The sequence below is a fragment of the Triturus cristatus genome, chromosome 4_2 (assembly GCF_964204655.1).
Source record: "Triturus cristatus chromosome 4_2, aTriCri1.1, whole genome shotgun sequence".
Classification (NCBI taxonomy): domain Eukaryota; kingdom Metazoa; phylum Chordata; class Amphibia; order Caudata; family Salamandridae; genus Triturus; species Triturus cristatus.
Window position 1 is genome coordinate 593,606,829 of NC_140586.1, and position 23,408 is coordinate 593,630,236.

The following is a 23,408-nucleotide window of genomic DNA, read 5'->3' on the forward strand; positions in this document are numbered from 1 at the left end:
AGCCCTACAACTCTGCCCCCTGATTCAGGATGCCACCCACTCAGCTGGTCACATCCTAGACCCTGTTTTTACCAACCTCCCGGAGACTATAATAGAGACGCCCAAACCTATGGATTGGTCGGATCACTACTTAGTCAAATTTACGATACTGATTAAGGAAGTGTTTAATAAAGCTGAACCTATCCGTCATCTCAAAAGAGCATGGCATAAACTCTCAGCTAACGACCTACATACCACCTTAGGAGAATTCCATCAAGAAGCACATACAAACATAAACACCACTTATGCTGCTTTCTATGATTGGATTAACCAGAGACTGGATATCCTCGTACCTCTTAAATGGATTAAAGGACGCAGCTCTCCCTCTAACCCTTGGTACAACAACACCTTGAAAGCCATGCGTAAGGACTGCAAGATAGCCGAAAGAACATGGAGACGAGAATACAGTATCAAAGACAAATCTGCCTATCGACTCAAACAAAAGCTTTATCACAAAGCTATTTGTTCCGCTAGGGCCACTTTCTATGCGGAAGAAATTACTTCCAGTACCAACCCCTCCAAAGTTATATTTAAACTAGTAGATGAACTGCAGAAAAATAGATCCCCTTCCTCCAATGCTATGTCAGCACAGCAATGTGAAGATCTTGCCTCTTTCTTTGTGAACAAAGTACAAAACATCTACAAATCCTTTCCACGTCACTCTGCTATAGCTCTTAGCTCCCCTCCTCCCATTAATAAATGCACCAGGATGGAGTTTATACCTGAAATCTCTCATGAAGACCTAGCTGTACTTTGCAGGAAGGTCAAATCTGGTTCCCCAGCAGACCCCATGAGACCGGCCCATTTTTTTAGAATCCCCGGACTTCTTTTTACCCTCTATAGCATCCATATTAAATTTGTCCTTTTCCTCGGCCACTGTCCCGACTGTCTGGAAGCAAGCATGGGTCTCTCCCATCATTAAAAAACCGACCCTCGATCCCTCCAAACCGGAGAACTATAGACCCATTTCGTTGCTTCCATGGATCTCCAAACTCGCAGAAGCTCACGCTAACATCACCCTGACCAAACACATGGATCTATATAACATCTTAGATCCATCCCAAAATGGGTTTAGGCCTTGCCATAGCACTGAGTCTGCCCTCCTAGCCACGTCAGAACATCTTCGGACGATACTTGATGCCGGCCAAATTGCTGCTCTGATCCTATTAGATCTCAGCGCGGCCTTTGACACGGTATCACATAGCATTCTACTGTATCGTCTGAACATGGCAGGTATCTCTGACCGTGCATTGGACTGGTTCCGCTCCTTTTTGGAGGACAGGTCTTTTCGGGTGTCAGCCCCTCCATTCCTCTCCCAGTCCCATCCCATCGGACAGGGAGTACCTCAGGGTTCCGCACTCAGCCCATCCCTTTTTAACCTATATGTACAGCCGCTTGCGGCTGTAGCTAGAGAATGGGACCTCTCGCTGGTGTCATACGCTGATGACACGCAGCTAGTTATCACTCTTACTGAGGGTCCCTCTATTTCTGCAGCGAGGTTCAAGGATGGGCTGGCTGCCGTAGCCCGATACGGATAATGGCCTGCAGCTCAACGCAGGCAAGACGGAGGTACTGCTTCTTGGAAAGAATACCAGCTACTGGAATCAACACTGGTGGCCTCCGTCACTAGGCACTATTCCTCCCCCCAGATCCCTGGTCAAAAACCTGGGCGTTTGGATGGACTCATCACTCAATTTCCAGACCCACACAAAAAGAGTAGCGGCCACTTGTGTGGGCCTGATGAGGAGCCTTAATCCCATACTCTGCTTCTTTGATTCCAAGGTTCGCGAAACGATTATACAAGCCACAATTCTGTCTCGCCTAGACTACGCCAACGTCTTACTCCTGGGCACTAACAAAGCTGAGATTGCGCGTTTACAGCGCGTACAGAACACCGCGGCTAGAACCTTGGTCGGACTTCCCCGTAGGTGCTCGGCTAGAGCCACTATACGAAAGCTGCATTGGCTGCCGATTGAGTCCCGTATCCAGTTTAAAGCTCTCGTTATGATCTTTAAAATTCTCAAAAATGGACGCCCAAAACTTCTCCGCCCTCTCCTTATACCTTACGTGCCACAGCGCAGTTTGTGCTCTCTTGGCCAACATTTATTGACAGTTCCCCTCACAAAGTTAGCTCGCACAGGTGGGCGCTCCTTTAGAGTACTAGGAGCCAAACTTTGGAACAATCTGCCGGTGAACATCCGCTCAATGGAAAATCTGTCTGCTTTCCGGAGAGCTGTCAAAACCCATCTATTCCCTCCCCTTTAGGTTTCGGACTCCTGGTTTTTCTGTTTTTTGTGAAGATTGTGGTTCTTTAGCGCCGGGACGCCCCTTTGCTGGGGCAGCTGTTTTGCGCTCTACCAAATTTTAACATAACATTAAGGTCATCCGGATCACCCCCTCCCCCTAAGCCATCATCATCCTGTGGAGGTGGTGTATGTGAAGGAGATGGTAGAGGAGAAGGAGGTGGGGGCAGGGAGGGTGGGGTGAGAGGTGATATAGGAGAGGAAGGACTAATGGGTGAGGTGGCGGAGTCCTTCTTCTTTATGGGAGCTGGAGAAGGTGTCGTGTCCAGCTTCCTTTTCTTGTATGGCACAGCGGTGACATGTCCAGTTTTTGGATTGATATAAATCCTTTTTTGCGTGGGATCAGGGTGAAAAAGTTCTTCATTGTCCGAAAGTGGCTTTGGTGCCGATGTTTTCGGTTCCGATCTATGTTTTGGATGATCGGTAGAGCCTTTTTGAATTTTAGACAGTCGGTACCGATGATGGTTTCGGTGCTGGTGGAGATTTCGGTGCCGAGAGGGAAATCTTTGAGCTTGATAGCTTTAGATGCCGGTTTATCAATAGGTCTCGATGGTTTCGGAGCCTGCTTCGGTGCAGAGAGGTCTTGAGTCTTCGGTGCCGAAGGTACTGTGGGTACTATAACATGTGGTTTGCTCGAGCCCGAGCCCGAGCCACCTGTAGGCTTATATTTCTATTTCTTCGGAGCAGAGCCCGAGGGCGGGGCTTCTGAAGACGGTTTTCGGTCGTGACTGGGGCCAGCTGGTGGAGTCTTGACCAATGCCTTTTTTTGGGGGGGGTTGAGGTAGGGGCACTGGTACTCACTCGTTGCCCCGGAGTGATGAGGTCATCGGAATCGTCCGCTTCGGATATAATTTGGAGTTCTTCGGAATCTTCTTCCGGGACATCCTGAGCAAAGATGTCCTCTGGTTCTGGAGCCGGTCTGGCCATGATATGGCGTCGAGCTCTTCGGTCCCGGATGGTTTTCTTGGATCGGAATGCGGCGCAGGCTGGACAGCTGGATTCGTTATTTTCCGGCGAGAGGCACAGGTTGCAGACCTCGTGGTGGTCACTGTGGGGGAACTTTGCTCCACATTGGGGGCATTTTTTAAAAGTTGTCCTTTCCATGAGCAGTGTCCGGAACCGGTCCGATTGAATTTCGACGTCAAGTTGTAAAGGTTTTTCGCTTTGAAAGCTGGATTTTCAGAAGTTTTCAGCCGGAGTGGAAAAGTTCATCCGAACCCAATGGCGGAAAAAAACAATCTGAGGATGGAGTGGATGCCCATGTGCACTGTTGTCCAGAGGAGGAGTCACCTATCTCGTGACCAAGAGGCTTCTTCCGAAGACAACAACAACCTGCAATCATCAGAGCCCAAAACCAGATGGCGATCTTATCCTAAGTGTGTGATCTGCAGCTCATATGCCTCGAACCCGTGGACAGGTCACTTAGTACTTGGATGGAATGTTTGGGCTTCTCAATAGACTCAGTCACCACATCCCTGCATCTTTCTTGGAGGAAACAAACTCCTCAAGAGAGAAGTGAAAAGGGTTTCCCTAGGGAACTGCTTTCTTTGAGAACGCCGGCATGTGCTGGAGGGCTCCAGGCTTGGTCTATTCAGGCCATTTTTTCAGGTCCTAAAGATTTTTCATCTTCACCAGGGGCTGTCTTACTTGTTTAATGGACTATCTTCCAGGTATTAAAATAGTGTCTAAGTCACAGAGAGCCATAATTGGCTGGTGCATCTTAAGAGTTGATGGTTGTGGCGACTTCTCCACTAGCAGAAGACGATCCTCTAAGAAGTGCATGCAAATTGCCTCTAACTTTTGTCAAGCTCTCATTATGTGCTCCCTAACCCATCACCATACTCACTGCTGCATCATATTGCAGAAAACATCTCCGCAGAACCATATATCAATTATCTAGGGGGCTGACATCAGAAATTACATTAATCTCTCAGTTACAGGACAGTATCTACTGGGAAAGAAGAATCTACTAGCAGACTCGTTTTCTTTTTTCCAGATTGACTCCAGCCATCGGCTCCAGTACAAGAAACATTTGATGGTAATGCACACGTATGGTTTATGCAAAGTGCTTATGTTTGCCTCACGTTGTTAATGCAAATCTCACTAAATTGTTCAGTAGGAAACTAGATCCACTAGCAATGGATGCTTTCATGCATAACTGGAGAGAAGGTCCAAATTGTGTTTTCTGACCTACTCTACAGACTCGAGGAAGTTGATGTAATTTTGATAACTGCTCCCTGGAGAGTAGAAACATGGTTCACAATCCTACTGGAACTTTCTTCAGTTCCTCTAATAATTCTCCCCCATTTCCATCCACCAAGCTCACTCAAGCCTTCATTTTTTAGTGCTTGGAAACTTTCTGGAGCTCGCTGGCAAGTTCCCTGCCTTTCAGGATGATTTGCCTACTACAATTCAACAGGCCTGGTCTAAAGATACATAAGCGATAAGCCTTGATTTGGTGCAGATGAGCAGGTCTGAGTCTGAGACAAGGACTAAATCCGTGGGGACCAACATTCAAAATGTCTTAAATTAAACGTTTCTGGCTGAAGTAGGTCTATGTTAGAAAACCATAAATTTAACTCACTACTTTCCCTCTGCTGTTTTCTGTATGAAATGGTGTACATTTTTCCCAGTGCAGATCTCTGAAAGCATCTTGAACAACATACTAGGGCATTAGGCTGCGTATAGTGAAGACCTACTAACCTATACCCTACTCAAATAGAAGAGTAGTCAATCAATCAGTTCCAAACCACACTCTATGTTTCAGTACAGAATCCAACATGTACCATTGCGAGCACAATTTGGATTGTACTTGCTTATCCAATGCTGCATTTTTAATTTGAAAGTGGCGCTGCTCCATATGATGGCAGAATCAATGCAATTACCAGTATACTATTTATGCAGCTAGTTTTGCAATACCAAATTACCACACTTCAGAATAACGTACACTAATGGCCTACTATGAATCCATGTTAAGCTTCAACTAATAACATAAGAACTATCCAGAAGCTTTGAAGAACATTATACAAAGGCCCTCATCAAGTGAGCAAACAATACTCTGGCTGATAGCTGAATACACTTCACAGCTTCTACATGTTGCAGTGATCCCTATTAAACATAACTCAAGCTATCAACCAAAATTTGTTTGCATTTCAAAGTAGAGGCAACTTTGAAAAATGGTGCTGTAAAATGTGTAGATTATATAGGTCTAGCCTTCCTCCATATGAGAAGCCAAAAGAGTTGGGTCTTTGTTAGAACCCTCCTCTTCTAGTTAAATGCCAACTGATTGCATGCATCGGTGTGACGTGATTAACAACTGTATTTTTATGCAAATGAGTACCAGTTAGCTTTGCCACCATTGGTGATCCACATTTTTTGTCCATTAATGATATATTCATCTCCCTTCTTCTCTGCTCTTGTTTTTAAGCCAGCGACATCAGATCCTGCCCCAGGCTCTGTGACACAGTATGCCTTTTAGAAGAAGAAGAAAAAACACGATACAAACCAGGTTAATGTAATTCATCGAAATAACATGGTTAATGGAAAAACTATTTTCCTTTTCAATATAACCATTTGATTTAAAAAAACAACTATTTAAAAATAGTCAACACAATTACCTTGTGTTAATGTAAAATAATCCCAATTAACATGATATTAGTTATTACATCTGCAGCGTAAAGTTACAACTGTGGCAGCATTGGAACAGTCTATTTAAAACGTCAAATATTTAGATTGAAAGATTTGTGGAGCGGTTGTGCCTCTCCTGTTAGACTGGCAGTCTATATTTGATAAACTGGTGCCTGCATGCAGAGCCGACGGGAGCCGCCTTTTATCAGCTACTTTGTTTACAAACCCCCAGGCAGGGGTCTCCAGACTTGGATTGGCAGAAAAGAACCGGACTACAACTAAGGTACATTAAAGTATTACTATGAAAATAATAGCACCAGAATTGGAGAAATTGCCTCAAAAGGAAGGCGAGGGTCAGCGTGAGTCCTGCAATGACACAGAGGGACGGGTGACCTGCTCTACAAAAGGGTCAATTAGGAATTATTTTCTAAGTACCAGCGAGCCACTGGATTTGTTCTCAGACAACGATGCCCTGGTCTGGACTAGACCAGGCCCCTCTTCATCTTTGGAGTCGATCTTGCACAGCACCAGTCATAACTTACCTTTGGCAGCGGGCACTAAAACCAACGTTCGCAATCATGCCTGAAGTTGACAGATGAAGTTTCAATAGGGCGTAAATCAAGTGGAGCAGAACACCTCGAACCCTGCCACGGCTTCCAGCCTAATTCACATTGGGGATAAAGTGGACCAAGTACTCACCTCACAGTCCCCGGTTTCTAAGATCGGCAATAAAGGACCTAGTACTCAACTGGCTGAATCAACTAAGAATAAAGTCTTAGTAGTTGCACAAGTGTTGCAAAGTAATGATTCAGGGAGTCATTTTGCTTCACCTTAATCCACAAAAGTGAAAGCCTCTTCAGAAACTAATTTATCGGTAAACACAGCTACAAACTCTTCACCTTTTATTGCAGCTACAATTGGAAGTGAAAATGCAATAGCTCAAGAGCAAGGAAATCTTTAGAATCGTTTTTTTGCTGCCATGGAAGCGCAAATAGAGGATTCGCTCACCCAAACTCCAATGATGGGAACCGAGGGTATGTAATTACTCCCCCAGTTCAGATTTGGTCTCTGAAAAGTTCTCAATGTTGCGGGATAAAAGAGCCCGGCAGGATACAATGGCCAGGGTGCTTCTTTGGCAGTCTACAAAAATGGAACTTCAGATAGATGTGCCTCAGTCATTTGCAACACACCTGGCAGATATAGGGAGCAAATTAATACAATTGGATATTAAGTTAAGTACACTGGAGTTGAATACATTTTGCCCATGTTCCCCTATTATTAATAAGCTGAGTGCTCTTCCAGGGGTATTTAGAGCATTGGTGAAGGGTATTAAGGATAATATTTCCAGGGCGGATAGATCCTCTCTGGAAATAAGTTTTATGCCAGAGGAGCTGACGTGCAATGAAGGGGGGGGGAGGGGCGAATCATTAAGATTCCAATCTAATACAGTTTGCACACAGTTAGAGACAGATGGGGTTACTCAACAGGTAAGTCTGAGCAAGAAAGTAGCTGGATGCTTAGAGTACCTCTAATTGTAAGTGACTAAGTCCCAGGCTTTCAAACCTGTAGTTCTGCAGAGACCATAGTAGGGACAAGTCTTTCAAGGAGGGCAAAAAAAGAAACTAAAAAAAGCAAACCTAAAAACGACGCGAATTCCTAAACTATCATCAAATAACCCTACTACTGTATACCCAATATTTGAGCAGACGAAGATGGTTAAGGATCAGCAAATAGTTCCTAAAGACATGGAACCACCTAGCCGGTTACGTGATAATGTAATAAATATACAGGTTGATCTGCCTACCGAATTGCCTTTGGGGAAAGCAGTTTTTAATGTGGACTGTAGGTCTTACACTCTTGGGCAGCAGCAAGAAGAATTCTGAATGGTTAAGGATGCAAGTACACAAGCAGTATGGGTGGGCCCGCATATACATGACCCAAGGCCATCACAGGGCTATATCGAAGAGCCTATAATTGGGGATCCCATCACAGACGCTCAGTGGGTGGAATAAAGTATAGGATAGTCAGGGCCGCACTTCAGGACCGGATATATGGATCCCCCCAAGAGAGCAACATCTCTGGATCCCCAAAAGTCGTTTGGGGAAAGAATAACGTTAGGGATTCTGATTCTGGAGCTGGTGAATCTAAGCAGCATTCAAGGTTCTAGTCACCTACAAAGGGTTCCTAATCAGGGGCTTCTATACAATTGTAATACAGCAGAGGGAACAATGGAATATAAGGTTCCCCTACCAATTCAACCGGTGATGTCAAGCTCTATTCAATTGGGCAATAAATGGGTGATTGACAGTAAGCCCCTGGAATTGGTCTGTATTCCCAGGTTCTGCCCCAGGGGTCTTCAGGATACGCTTAATCTAGGGAATTTGCTGAGACTGGGTACCCATATACCAACTCTTAACCATATTACCTCGGAGGATTTGTTATGGGTAAAATGTGATCCTCCAGGTTTGAATGCCACAAGGGAAGTCTCGGGAACTTCATGGAGGAGTGGTACTTTGAGAGATGCAGTGTGGGGTGAAAAAGAAATGTCTGCAGATTGGGGTATCAAACTAGTGAAATCTACTCCCCCTTAAGTACATGTATGTTTTACTAAACCTACCCATAGGTGAGCTAACTCAAAGTATTCTTAAGGGCAGATGCTGGGAATCAGAGGAAATAAAGAGAGCAAGAGCACTGATGATCGTATATACTCGGAACCAAAGAGAAGTGAGACTTAGATTTAAAAAAGCATTGGGCCAGGAGGCAGGGTGATTGATGAATGCCACATATAGATCACTAGGCCTTATGCCTCAGTCCTGATGGGAGTATACGTCAACCAAACTGGAAATTGAACTTAAGGGCCTTAATAAACCATGAGGCCCAAGACAACCTCTATAACCTTATGGAACGTGGCAGTGCTTCAAAAACGTATGGGAAGCAAATGATGGTGTCTTTATTTGGGTACTGGTGACATCCTCGGTCTTCAAGAAACATGGGCACAGTCTCCCACTGCTCTACCAGGTTTCTATGAGATTTTTTTTAATGCTTCTCGTCAAAGTCCTTTTGGCCGTCCTTCGGGGAGTCTATCAATTTTTATCAAGCATACAGCCAACCTAACTGGGACGGTTTTTGACAGCAATTGTTTGGCAGCTCAAGCGGTTTGTAAATATGGTCTGAAAACCAACACAAAACAAATGGTCCCGATTGTGGTCAACTGTTATTTGAATGCTCCTAGGAAAGCAAGGATAGAGTTGGTAAATCATTTCCTTGAAAGTCTTGACGACCTCCTTCTTGATCATCCGCACTGCAAATTCATAATTACCAGAGATTTTAATATCAGGGGGCTGGGGGAGAACATTGTTGGAGTTCTGATGCAAATGTTGACCATGGAATTAATGATTTTATGAAACTCCACAACTTAGTATCTGCTCAGTAGGAATTTGAGGTGAAAATTAAAGAGTCGATTTTCCCACCAACCTGTAAAAATGAATTAACCATTGATTATACCTTTTGATCAACAGGTCTGGCCGCTCGATTAGGTCACTTAGACATCTCAATCAGAGAATAAAGTGAACACAATTAATTAGGGAGCACGCTGAGTCTTGCACTAAAACCAGGGGACAAATCCATCAACGTGGGTACCTCAACAGGGGAAGAGTGACTCTAGATAGAAGAATTAAGTGGCTATCTGAATATAAACCTATGGTTAGTACTTGGTTAAAAGAACTGGAGCTCATTTTAAATCATCTAAAAGGTGCCTAACAGGAGTGGGGAAGACTGATGGACAACCTACTAAGGCATCTATTGGAACAGGAGGGTAGGCCCAAAATTCAACAGGGAGGGCACAAACCAACAGGCCCAGTAATTTTTGCAAGGCAATCATTTTCAAAGAACGCTGTGTAAAGCACAGCTTGTCCATCGGTGTAATCCATCTAAAACCTCAGCCACAGCAGTACAATTAACTAGAAGGTTACACACAAAAATTGTTTGGGAGCAACAGAAGAAAAGAAAGGATAAACAATGGGCCACAATCTTCCAGTTATTAAAGGATTCTAATCAAGCCCAATTTTGTGCCCACACAAATAAATTAAAAGACAGTAAATCAATCAGGGAAAATTGAGTTTCTGAAGCAGCTTTAGCATGCCATATTGTTGAGCTGTATGTGGAGTAGATTGTAGTGGCAGACGGTCCAGCCTTTATTGAATTATCAATTTTAACCTCTAAAGGAAATTTGGCAGCATTTGAACTAAGTCTACAGCATCAAGAGGATCCGGAAGCTGGGCTGGGACAGCCTGAGGAAGAGGCCCAGTTGGTACAGTACAAATTAACAAACAGTCGGGAGATGGTAAAAGTATTAAAACAGCTGAAATCCGATGGAGCCCTTAGCCCGATTGGCCTCCCAGACGGCCTTTTAAAGGAGGCGCATATAGGTTGGGCAAAAGTGTTGTAAGCGCTCTATAATTATTCTTTCGCTGATATACCAGAGGGCTGGAGAGGATCCATTTTATGCCCAATATTTAAGAGCGGACTCTGGCCGCAAATTATAGATTGGTTGCCCTACTTGACATTGAGGCAAAAGTTTATGCCAGAAGTTTATTAGAACATCTAAAATTCTGAGTGACCGAGGAGGTCATTTTGCCATTCTTTCAAACACGATTTAGACAGGGGCATCCACGGTAGACCATATTCAAGCTCTCTGTCCTCGGGTACCATGCCCTTGAGAGGCATAGACCACCACTCTTGTGCTGTTTTATAGACTACAGCGCAGCTTTTGATAGGGTGGACAGGGCTATCCTCTGGAGGAAGCTTGGGGTATACCATCAAATCTACTACGAGCTATTATTTCATTACATACAGAGACCTGGGTTCGGGAGAAAACTAGCTCAACGACGGTAACACAGAATAAAAACAAATTGATCTAGGGACAGCACTGGACAGCTGTAGTTTGGTTCCTCCTAAACTAAGCTCAGTCCGTTTATAAATAATTCAATACGCTGATGTTGTGGTTATGGATCATACCAAGTTGGGTTTGCAAAGGGCTTTAGAAGCCTTGAGTAGATTTTACAAGGCTAACCATCTATTGGTGAATCAGTCTAAAACTAAAGTCCTGATATTTGTTGGTTACCCAAAGAAGTTGGCAACTGGAAGGCAAGACCATTACTACAGCAAGGCACTATAAATATCTGGGTGTGTGGTTTAGCGAAACTGGTTCTGCTGTTGCTCAATTTAAACACCTTAACAAGAAGGCGGCAGCCATTACTTATGGAATTGGACAATTGAATCACTTATCAAGTAGCGCTTCTGCTTACCCTATCTTAAGAGTAATAAAGGCACCTTAACCCCAGCCCTGCAGTATGGTCACTTCACTTATCCTGGTGCACTGGATGATACTCTTGGAGTTATTTCACATTAGAGCATACAAAAAACTATTCCATCAACCGCGACATGCCAGACGCTCCACATTAAGATTTGAGCTAGGGTAAGCAATCAATCGAGTGTAAGGCATCTATGTTAAAATACTACATCAAGTGCAGGACGGCTCCCAAGAATTTGGTAAAATATCTTTTGAAAAACATTTATGAAAAACCAGGCAACCCGTGGTCTAGTCAACTTAATGAAGCGATTCCGTTACTCAAGATTGAAGCTTCTGCCTTGGGGGATGGTGATATCTCATAGCTGGCATGGAAGACAGCTAATGACAAGCAAATGAAAATGACTTCCTAGGAACAGAACTTGCTCACCGTTGAGTGCCGAGGGTTGGCACAGCCTCTAAAAGATTCTTATTATGTTGGGAAGCCACAAAACTACTTTTTAGATCCCATTAACGCAACCACTCAGTCTAAAATCTTTAATAAGAGCGTGCTTGCCCTACCAGGAAGGGATTTTAACCCGCGCCGGGCTGGCTCAGGGGGCGACAATAACTGCAGGCTATGCTATAATTACCATCCCATTACCGTAATCATGGTTTCGTTTGTTATGCAGTTGCCCTGCCTTAGATCAAAGGAGATTATTGTTAAAGCCTATTTTTCTGTCAGAGGGAGTTCGTTCTTGTTCAAAGACATCTTCCTTTTGCTTCAGTACTAGATCACCTGGGCTGCTGGGTAGATGTGCCAAATCTGTTAATATTTTAAATCAATCATTGCATTGTTGAATGCTCTGGTGACAGGCCTTCCTTTGAAACAAAGTCAGTTATCACTTACATAATTTATAACAAGTACTGGGCTATCTGCTCAACAGTCGGGTGTAAATAAGATCAGATTCGCAGAATGGTGCCCCCAAGGATGGATGGTGCTCGTTTGTCAGGTTTAAACCATCTTAGGAAGAATGCCTTTGTAGTTTAATGGTTCCTAAAAGATGATTATGTTGGGCATTTTGGTGGGCACCCTTGCATTCTCGCATTCCCCCCTGGAGAGGGAGGCACCAGAAGGGTAGGCCGGAGTGAACAGGAAGGACAACTCCAGTCAGCATCTAGCATAAGCGAGTATAATGCTAGTTTACAATAATCATTTGGTCCCCCTTTATTGTACTGCTCCATTGGTGCACTTGGAAAGGCTTTAGGTTTTAATGCAACTTTGTTCACCGTATTTACAAAACAGTCTAGTCTATTTATTGTCGACCTCATTTTATATTGGTTATGAATTTTAGTGTTTATGTAATTATGTTTTATCTTATGAATGAAACTGTTCATTTTAGATTTGGTTGACACTTGAAAAAAGGTATACTGCGCAGACTACCCGAATAATGGAATTTTGCTAATTTTTATTGTTAAGTATTTAGTATCATGTTGATTTTCTTTTTAAATCGTTATGGTTTTAAGCAACTATACAATAAACGTATTGATTACAAAGTTGTTGGGTATGAGCATAGAAATTGTGACGTGCATTGAAGGAATAGCAAACACTAGAATGTCTGGATAGCTAAGAGCCATTGATTTTGAAGAAACCTTTAGATTAGCTTTGAAGAATGGTTGTATACAAGGGGGCAGCTTTACTTGCATACATGATAACACAGACAGTGAGGTCACTTTCACAAATTCTGCATCAGACCCCAAACACATTATGCATACCTATTAAGGTCCTCCTAAGGATGTAACAGATGCAGTCTTCTCATTAATGTTAAAGAAGTTGGACATTTAGAAAAATCATACTCAAATTAGCTATTTACACAGTCCCAGTATCTGCCAGAAATAACGGAAACTCTAGGAAACAAATTGGAGAATTCCACTACACAAAACTAGTGCAATAGCATAAGGGCACTTTTAGTATAGGAAGTAACGCGCTACCTATATCTGAAAGAAACACGTTAGTTAGATTCCTCACCTTAGAATATCCCCAGGCGTCAGACTGGATCTGGAAGATTTTTGTAGCAATACCCCTTGCGCGTCGCTAGGCGTCGTCTGCGGCTCCGCGTCCGTCGTTGGCGTCGTGCGCCGGAATGACGTCGGAGTACTTAGATGCCGCCCTCGCGCGATGACGTCAGTTCTTCTTTTTTCCGCACCAGTAAGCGCCGATCCGGGAGAGCTACCCCTTTAGTCAATTTTTGACTAACTTTTTCGACTCTTTTTGGTCACTTTCTCGACTCTGGTGCCGGTAGGATGCCTGGTTTCAAGGCCTGCGACGACTGTCACCGACTGATGTCGGTGACCGATCATCACCGCCGGTGCCTGTACTGCTTAGGCCTCGACCACGACGCGGAGTCGTGCTCCGATTGTATGGCCCTGACCTCGAAAGCTAGGCGGGAGCGGTCCCGCAAGCTTCTCGAGCTTCGCCACTCGGCTCCGCGCCCCTCTCGATCCCGGTCCAGGAGGAGGTCCAAGGATCGGTCGCGGAGCCGCACTCGACATAGTCGCTCGTCTGGCTCGAAGTCTTCGGGTAAGTCGGAGCGCTCCAAGAAGTCCAAGAGGTGACACCGCTCTTCGCACTCCCCTCGCCGGTCGCGCGACTCGGCCGAGGGCCAGGGTGGTTCCACCCCCGCGACGCCGGAGGTCAGTGCCTTCCTCTCGGCCATGAGGAGTCTGGCCCCGCCGTCGACGCCCGCTGGTGCGCCTTCGGGCCGCGCAGACTCGACTGGGCGACCTTGCCTGGGCCCCCGTCAATGCCGGTCGACCTCGTCACGCCTCCCCCGCCGGCGTTGACACCGGTGCCACCTCCGACGCCGACTCCGGTCGACGTCGATCCCCGGTTCAGCCCCTGTCCGGTCCCGACGCCGATGCGGTGCCGCCCGACGCCGCATCCGACGCCGCTAGAGACACATTATGTCTATCGACCGGCTCCGATCATTCCTCCTGTTTACCAGGAATCGGATGACGGGGGAGACTGGGAGGGGTCTGAGGACCCTATGGCCCTTCAAGGGCAACTTTCACAGGACTGGGCAGATGAACTGGGGGAGGCCAGTGGATTGGATACCTCACCGGACACTGGATTCATCTCTCCTCCGACTGTGGCTTCGGAGGAGGGTGCAGCTTTTTGTGTGGTGCTGCGCAAGGCGGCCGCGGCCCTTGGGCTTGAGCTGCCTGCCGTGGCTGTGAGGACTAACATCCTCACTGAGGTGCTTCAGTCTGCCGCATGCTCCACTGAGCCTCTGCTGCAATTCAATGAGGCCCTCACTGACGTTCTGCAGGGCACCTGGTCCAAGCCCTCCACAGTCCCTCCTGTGGATAGGAACGTTGCCAGGCGCGGTCGCACTGCTCCGGGCGACCCCAGTTTTCTGTCCCAACACCCCACCCCCCCGAGAGTCTGGTTATCCAGGCCTCTACCTCCCAATCCTCCTTCCCGTCCGCTCCTCCGGACCGGGATTCCAAGAGACTGGAACAGTTCGGTAAGAAGCTGTTCTCCTCGCTCAGTTTGGGCCTGCGGTCTTTAAACACCGCCTGTCTCTTGGACCGTTATTCCCACTCTCTGTGGGATACGGTGGAGGACGTGCTGCCACTGTGCCCGGAGGAGGCCCGGGCACGGCTTTCCTCGGCTCTGGCCGATGGGAGAGATGCAGCGCGCCATGCCATCCGATGTGGACTCGACACTACGGACTCGCTGGGTAGGGCGATTTCTACCACGGTGGCGCTTCGACGTCACGCCTGGCTGCGGTCCACGTCCTTTTCAGGGGATGTCCAGAACACACTCATGGACATGCCTTTTGATGGCGCTCGCCTTTTTGGCGAGAAAGCGGACAGTGTGCTGGCTCGCTTCAAGGACTCCCGGGCTACGGCCAAGTCCTTGGGCCTCTCGGCCCCGCGGCCACAAACTTCCGCTTTTCGCTCCTTTCGTGGCCAAGGAAGGGGCACCTCCTCACGTCCGCCTAGCCACCGGCCGCAGAACCAGCCTGCACGCGGTCGCGGACGTGGTTTCCGCCGAGGCGGTACTGGAGGACAACGCGGTCAGTCCACATCCACCCCGGCAGCATCCGCCTCAAAGCCTTCCTAGTCCGAGCTTTCAGGTCCATTCCTCGCCAGTGGGAGGCCGGGTTCGCCATCACCTGCTCCACTGGCTTACCATTACTTCAGACAGGTGGGTGCTGCAAATAGTCTGAAGGGGCTACTCCCTCCCCTTCAAGACGACCCCTCCAGCCATGCCACCGCAGCACCACCGTATCTCGGAGGATCATTTGAATCTTCTGCAAGAGGAAGTTCCGGCCCTCTTGGCCAAAGAGGCCGTCGAGCGCGTTCCGAGCCCAGAAGTAGGTCGTGGTTGTTATTCCCACTACTTTCTGGTTCCCAAGAAGGGCAAAGGAGGCCTACGCCCTATCTTGGACCTCAGGAACGTCAATGCCTTCCTCCGGAAGGAACGGTTCAAAATGTTGACTTTGGCTCAGGTTCTAGCTGCCCTAGACCCTGGAGACTGGATGGTAGCGTTGGACTTGCAGGACGCATATTTCCATATCCCCGTCCTGCCGGCCCACCGGCGTTACCTGCGGTTCACGGTGGGTCAGGAGCATTTTCAGTTCACCGTGCTTCCCTTCGGCCTTACCAGTGCCCCTCGGGTGTTCACAAAAGTGATGGCGGTGGTCGCAGCTCATCTGCGCAGATCAGGGGTTCCAGTCTTCCCGTATCTCGACGACTGGTTGTTGAAGGCGGGCTCGCCCCAGACAGTCGTCTCCCACCTCCAGACTACGGCGGATCTCCTGAATTTGCTGGGGTTTTCCATCAACGTGCCGAAGTCACACCTGAGCCCCTCTCAGCAGCTCCTCTTCATCGGAGCGGTTCTCGATTCGGCGCAGTTCCGGGTCCATCCACCGGAACAGCGGGCCCGGAATATACAGGCCCTGATTCCCATCTTTCGGCCTCTATCCTGGGTTTCGGTCAGGCTAGTGTTGGGCTTCTGGGGCTGATGGCCTCCTGCATCCTACTAGTGCATCACGCCAGGCGGCGCATGCGGGCTCTGCAGTGGTACCTGAAGTTTCAGTGGGCCCAGCATCACGGCAACCTGTCCGACCAGGTCATGATCTTGGAGGGCACTGCACAGCAGTTGCAGTGGTGGCTCACGGACCGCGATTGGGTCACGGGCAAGAGCCTCTCCCTACCCCTACCGGAGCATGTCGTAGTGACGGATGCGTCCCTCCTGGGATGGGGTGGCCATATGGGAGAGGCGGAGATCAGAGGCCTCTGGTCTCCGGCGGAGTCTCGCCTCCACATCAACTTGTTGGAGCTGAGAGCGATCCGACTTGCACTGAAAGCCTTCCTTCCCTCTGTCCGGGGAAGTGTTGTGCAGGTGTTCACGGACAACACCACCGCCATGTGGTATTGCAACAAACAGGGCGGGGTGGGGTCGTGGACCCTTTGTCAGGAGGCTCTGCGCCTCTGGACATGGCTGGAACACCAGGGCATCACCCTGGTGGTTCAACATCTGGCGGGCTCTCTGAACGCCAGAGCAGACGAACTCAGCCGCCGGTGCACGATGGATCACGAATGGAGTCTGAACTCCGAGGTGGCGCAAGGTCTCTTTCAGCAGTGGGGAGAGCCTTGGTTAGATCTATTCGCCACCGACGAGAACGCGCAATGTCAGCAGTTCTGCGCCTTGGAAATTCCAACGCGGCACTCGCTCGGCGACGCTTTTCGTCGCGAGTGGAGTTGCGGTCTGTTGTACGCCTTTCCGCCTATACCACTTCTGCCCAGAGTGCTGAAGAAGATCAGGCCCGACCAGGCCCAAGTCATCTTGGTGGCTCCGGATTGGGCACGAAGGTACTGGTATCCCGAGCTACTCAGTATGTTGACCGATCCTCCGATACGTCTGCCCCTTCGGGAGGATCTTCTGTCGCAGCAGCAGGGGACGGTCCTCCACCCGAACCTGTCCAGCCTCCACCTCCATGCGTGGAGATTGAGCGGCGGCAGTTGATGCCATTTGACTTGCCTCCTGAAGTCTGTGATATCATTCTGGCAGCCAGGCGTCCCTCCACAAAGACGGTATACGCCTGCCGGTGGAACAAATTTGTGGCATGGTGCACAGCAAAGGCTGTGGATCCCCTTTCCGCCCCTCTTTCTGAGGTTCTCCTCTTTCTTTGGCCCAGCAGGGCTCTGCCTTGGGCACCTTGAAAGGTTATCTTGCTGCCATCTCTGCCTTCTTACGGCTTCCTGATCAGCCCTCTCTTTTCAAGTCCCCTGTAGTTTCACGCTTTCTTAAAGGCATTACTCACACGTTCCCTCCTGTCCCTTTCGCAATGCCTCAGTGGGACTTGAATCTTGTCTTAACATTCCTTTGAGCCTCTTCACAACTGTCCTCTTCGTCTTAAGACTGCTTTCCTGGTAGCCATCACCTCGGCTAGACGGGTGAGTGAGCTCCAGGCTCTATCGTCCAAGCCTCCTTTCCCATCTGTTCATCCGGACAAGGTTGTCCTTCGGCCTCGTCCTTCCTTTCTACCGAAAGTGGTGACCCCCTTTCATCTTGGGCAATCTGTCACCTTGCCCACCTTCTTTCCGCCTCCGCATCCTTCCAAAGAGGAAGAGCGGCTCCACCGTCTGGACCCAAAACGTGCGCTCTCCTTTTATTTGGACCGCACAAAGCAGTTCCGAGTGGACGACCAGCTTTTCGTTGGCTACGTGGGTGCAAAGAAGGGAAAAGCTGTGCACAAACTGACCATCTCCCGGTGGGTCGTTTTGTGTATAACAATCTGTTATTCCTTGGCAAAAAAGGACCCTCCTGTTGGGCTGCAAGCCCATTCTACTCGGGCCACGGCAGCTACTACTGCTTTGGGACGGGGAGTCCCTTTGCAGGACATCTGTCAGGCGGCGACGTTTGCTTCACTGCACACGTTTGCCAGGCACTATTGCCTAGACAGCCAAGTCCGGAGGGATGGCTTCTTTGGCCGTTCATTCCTCCAGGACTTTCTGGTGTGATCTTAGTTCGCAGACCCACCACCGGGGTTGGTATTGCTTGGGTATCTATTCTAAGGTGAGGAATCTAACTAAAGTGTTTCTTTCAGATGAACAAGTTACTTACCTTCGGTAACGATGTATCTGTAAGAAACATTAGTTAGTTAGATTCCTCACCGACCCACCCATCCTCCCCGTTCTGCGAACCGACTTCTAGGGTTAAGGCTATCCTTTTCAGGGCCCTAGATTTTTTGGCACCAGTGTCAGTCTCTTGCATGGCTCTGCGTTCCTGGCGCGGAAAGCTATGTACAAGAACAGACGTCAGCGCGCGAGGGCGGCGTCTAAGTACTCAGACGACGTCATTCCGGCGCACGACGCCAACGACGGACGCGGAGCCGCAGACGACGCCTAGCGTCGCGCAAGGGGTATTGCTACAAAAATCTTCCGGATCCAGTCTGACGCCTGGGGATATTCTAAGGTGAGGAATCTAACTAACTAATGTTTCTTACAGATACATCGTTACCGAAGGCAAGTAACTTGTTCTTCTATTAGGTATGGATCACTGAACCTTGGAGTACAAGCTAGTTCTCGCATTAGTTATCTTATATTTATTATTGAATAGCACTCAATCACCATATATGACTTTCTGGCACTGGTGAAATAAGTGAAATCTAACTTGAAAGCAATCAATCATAGATGTCAAACTAGGAATTGTTTTTTATTTGCTACTGGAATGCAAAGTGGCTTTCAGTTTTTCAGAACTCTTTATATCTCCAAGACCTTACAAATAAAATGGAAAAAGCTTTATCGCCAAGTTAAAGCGTCCCATTCAGTTTTTGCCAAAAAAGCAGAAGTCGAAGTGCGGCTTAGTACACTTGTGGGAATAGACTAAACAGAGACACACCTTTCCCCTCAAGGACAATGGTCAAAGCTTTGAATTTAGGTTATGGGTCTATACTGTTAGCCAGTGCAGTTTGGTTAGGATTAGGAGCCTTGGTAATATGCTCTACGCAGTCTACGTAAGTGATCAGATGTGCTGCAATATTTTAATCTTATGAAGGTAGGTAAATTGGGGAGTCCAAAATACACAGAATTGCAATATTTTACTTTAGAATTTAGGCATAGACCAAGGGGTGATGTTTTAAAGAAAGCAGTGAAAGAACTCTTAAACATTTTAGTTAGCAGTGGCAAGATTTAACATCACAGAATTAATCTCAGTATCAAGGGTGATCATTTCAAACCTCTACTTTTTATCTTGTACACAAATCTGTCATCTTTGTGATTGATGACATGCGTGAAGAATCTGACAGGGGCCACACCCAAGTGCTGGTTCACCTCATCCTATTGGCAACCTTCGGCACGGTTGACCGTGTCGATGCCGTGGGGTTGCAGGGCACATCGCTCAATTGGATCATTTCCTTCTTCAAGGATTGATAAGAATCTGCCTGCCTGACCCCTTTTTGTTCACTCAAAGTTAATCTACATTGTGGAGTTCTCCTGGGAACTTCACTCTCACCACATCTCTTCAATCTGCATATATGCCCTCTAGTCCGCACCCTAAAAAATAAAATGAGCGTCCAAATCTACAATTATGCAGATGTCATGCAGCTACTAATTGGCAACTCCTCTGAAGCAAAAGAGGTTTTCCAACAGGTTATGGGGTCCTCATTGACTAGGAACTCTCTATGTAACTCCAACTCTAGAATGGTAATTGCTTCCTGCTTTCTACTACTTCGCAGAATCTGGAAAATTCCTCATACTCCAAGACCTTATTCAAGCAAAAATTGCCCTAGTCCTCTCTTGAATTATGCCAAGTTTCTCTATGTGGGCCTCCCAAAATGCCTCAAATGCAAGTTTCAAATAGTTCGGAACCAGGCAGCCCGGTTAATCTTCCCAACAACCCAGACACTGTCACATTACCCCTTTGATGAAAAAGCTCCACTGACTTTCGGTGGAACAAAGGACTATTTTTAAAAAATGGCTATATTAATTCAAAACCCACAGTGGAAAAAAGCCCAGTCTTTAACAAAGCCTGACTTCAAAAGTACACCCCCAAACCAACTGTAAGATCCGCTCATATTTACTACCTGACAATAGCCAAGTTCAAAAAGAAGAGAATAGGTGGTTCCAAATTCTGGAACTGCTTCCACCCTCGAGATTAGAACATGGCTTTTCAGACAAGTATACGACTAAAGTCCCTCTAGCAGTTTGATCAGTTCCTATTACCCCCTTTGCCAAGAAACCGGCTGTTGTACGTGCGCTCAACAAATAACAGTAACATAACACAACACACTAACATAAAATAATAACACAACACATAACCTAATATAGCACACATTTCAAAACATAACACAACATAACATAATAACAACACAACATAACAGAACACCGTTAACACATTCAAGTCTTAACCGGGAAACATTATAAAGAATAAACAATTTATTACACAGTAAAATAAAAACCAACCTATGACGGCATATATAATCACTACAATTGCAACAGGGACATCTTAATCAGAAAGCATGGTACGTCGGGCCCAAACTGCCACTTTGAAAAGAGAGCCTACATGTTAGCTTGTTTCATCATCCGGCAATTGTAAGAGAAGACTGAATGCCACCTTAAAATCCCTCTAATGTTTAATGAGTTATACAATAAACAAAATGACACTGCACCTTTAAAGATTCCAAAAGCTCCTAGCCTTCCCATACTCAGGGTCAGGGGAGCAGTTTGTTTTGGCAAACTGCAGTTGAAGTATCACTACTCCTACATTGTTTATCCCTAATCTGTGGAATAGGAAAGGGGAGGGATGTTTATGAATTCAGATATTTTACCCAAGACTCAGAACTAGCATTAGTGGTACAAAACTAGGTTTAAGAGAAGTCATTTTCCTTTTTAGGTCTTGCCTGAGCTAGCGCATGCGCTGCTCTGGCGAGACATTTAGTAGCTGCTTTAAAAGTGCTACCTTGCCGGCCACCAGCTTGCTATTACACGCACAAGCGCGAACGACGTGCACAGCTGCCTTCTGGCTTTCAGCGCGCGCGAGTCTACTGCCCTACCCCCTCCCTTCTCCCACTCCCTCCTCATCAGCTTAATTTTGCTTTCACTTTCGCGTGGCCGTGTCACTTTCACGGCCGCGCGGCTATCAGCTTCATTTTTTTTAAAAACATTTTTTAACTTTCAGCACAAGGCGTGCGCTGGTTCTTTTTTTTATGATATGGACCTGGACTGATTGTGTGTAGAGTAATGGATTGCACTTCTGAGCTCAGCTGCAATCACTTCGATACCTCTCCCTGCACCCAATCCCAGCATTGGCTTCGGGTCAGTCTCGATGCTCTGTTCTTCGGTCTTTTGTCTCATGCACATGCGCTCTACTGCAATATTCAAGATTTTCAACTTTGAGGGTCATGTTTCATTCCTGGTTGTTTTTCTCACCCATACACGCAACTGTCACTTAAACACGAAACTGGGAACTGTTAGTCAGATTCCTACTGCCACCAGTGTAGCACATTTCTCCTGCACGTAATCGGCACTCCAGCACTGTCCCTGCTAACCCGATCCCTCTCCTCATTACCCATAGATCACTCTTCAGGTAGTGACTGTCCTCACTGCGGTTCACATTTGCCAGTATTTATTGCCACCAGGTTGGCTTTCACTTTGCGGACAGGACTGAGCGCATTTGTGCAGACAGTAGGTTTCACTGATTTTGACCTCACGCAGACTCAAACCCTTTAATCTCCCGGTTGGTTGTTCTTATCTTTCCCTGTGGGTCGAGCACTATGACCCTTGTTACCTGGGCATTTTTAGTTGCATATACTCCTATCTTCGTGCTGACACTTGTCACCACACAGCATTCCTACCTTTCCGAGTCTGTGTACCATAGGACTCGCAGCAGTTACGCAATTCCACGTGCTGATTTGGCAATTATTAATTTTAAGTGACAGTGCCTGAAGAGAACGCTGAACAGGCTCAGCCTGGGAGCCCTATTGGCGCAGAAGAAAGCCGATACATACGGTTTAATGTCACCAACACCCAAACAAAGACATTTCACATTCTTGGCGATGCTTTTACTGTCACAATACTGAGCAGTAAGTATCTTTAATGTTTTTAATTTATTTGCTTTCTTGTTTGTACTTCTGACTTCACTTGTTTTTTTAAGTTCTCTAAATGGTTGTTTACATGGTAAGTGCTTCAGAAGGGGCATTGACGATTTTAGAGTCAAAGTAATTTCTGCTTTCAAGTTGCACTCAATGTTTGTTGTATAAAGTGATCTAGGCAGCGCTAGGTTGCTTTGAGGCACACAGCCGGAAAGACTATTAGGGAGGCACTGTAGCTGACTATGCGTGTCCCTGAACTCCGCATCCTTCTTAAAACAGGTCTTGTGCTGCTTGTCTAACTTTTGGTTGGTATGGTAGCACTGTACATATGTTTAACAGTACTTAGTTAAGCTGCGAGTCAGCTGGTCGGCCACAGTGGTGCCATTTGAATTTCATTTGGTTACAAGTGGCAGAGCGCAGCTTTCTTGTCTGAGGTATTTTCTGATCCAGCTTTTTAGTTTGTCTAGGCCACTTTCCTAGACGTCGTGTTTCAACATTTAATCACATGTCGTGTTTGACATTGATTTCGGATTACCGCTTACAATTGATGCCTGTGGCAGAATTTGAATAACTTCTGTCTTTTTTTATTTTTAGCAAATGTATATGAAATCGGTTAAGTGATTGCTCCGCATTGTGCTTGGTCCTGATATTGAAAAGCCCGCTCATAATTTGTGTGACTTATCCGTGCAATGCTTCTTTAGACATTAGAATACAGTAAACAATTATTATAACATTGTAGGGAATTAAAAAGCATATTTTATGGTTCCATCAGGTTTATTTTCTGATTTGGTGGTATGGGCATGTGCCAAGTTTCTGTTCAAAATGTTTTTTTTTTTTCCTTTGTTGCTGATGCTTGTGTGCATGGTGGCTCCACGACAGAGTATGCAAGGGTACAGGTGCTTGTCTTTGTGGAGATGCAGACATGTTTTCATCCCATGCAGTCCAGGTCAGCAGCTCTAGGGCAGCAAACGCAAATATGTTTCAATGTCTTTGCTTTGAGACCACCGTTGTAGTGGTCTCCCACATGGGGGCCTATGTTACGCAACT

General features: G+C 46.7%; 1 protein-coding gene across 1 annotated transcript in view; it reads right to left on the bottom strand.

The window, feature by feature from the left end:
* The window catches only part of ACADM (acyl-CoA dehydrogenase medium chain), a 450,379-nt gene that overhangs the window by 285,586 nt on the left and 141,385 nt on the right, over nucleotides 1–23,408 (bottom strand). The window contains exon 7 of the mRNA XM_085602258.1: nucleotides 5,683–5,813. Within this exon, the coding sequence (XP_085458384.1) occupies nucleotides 5,683–5,813 (131 nt within the window). The remainder of the gene's footprint in view (nucleotides 1–5,682; nucleotides 5,814–23,408) is intronic.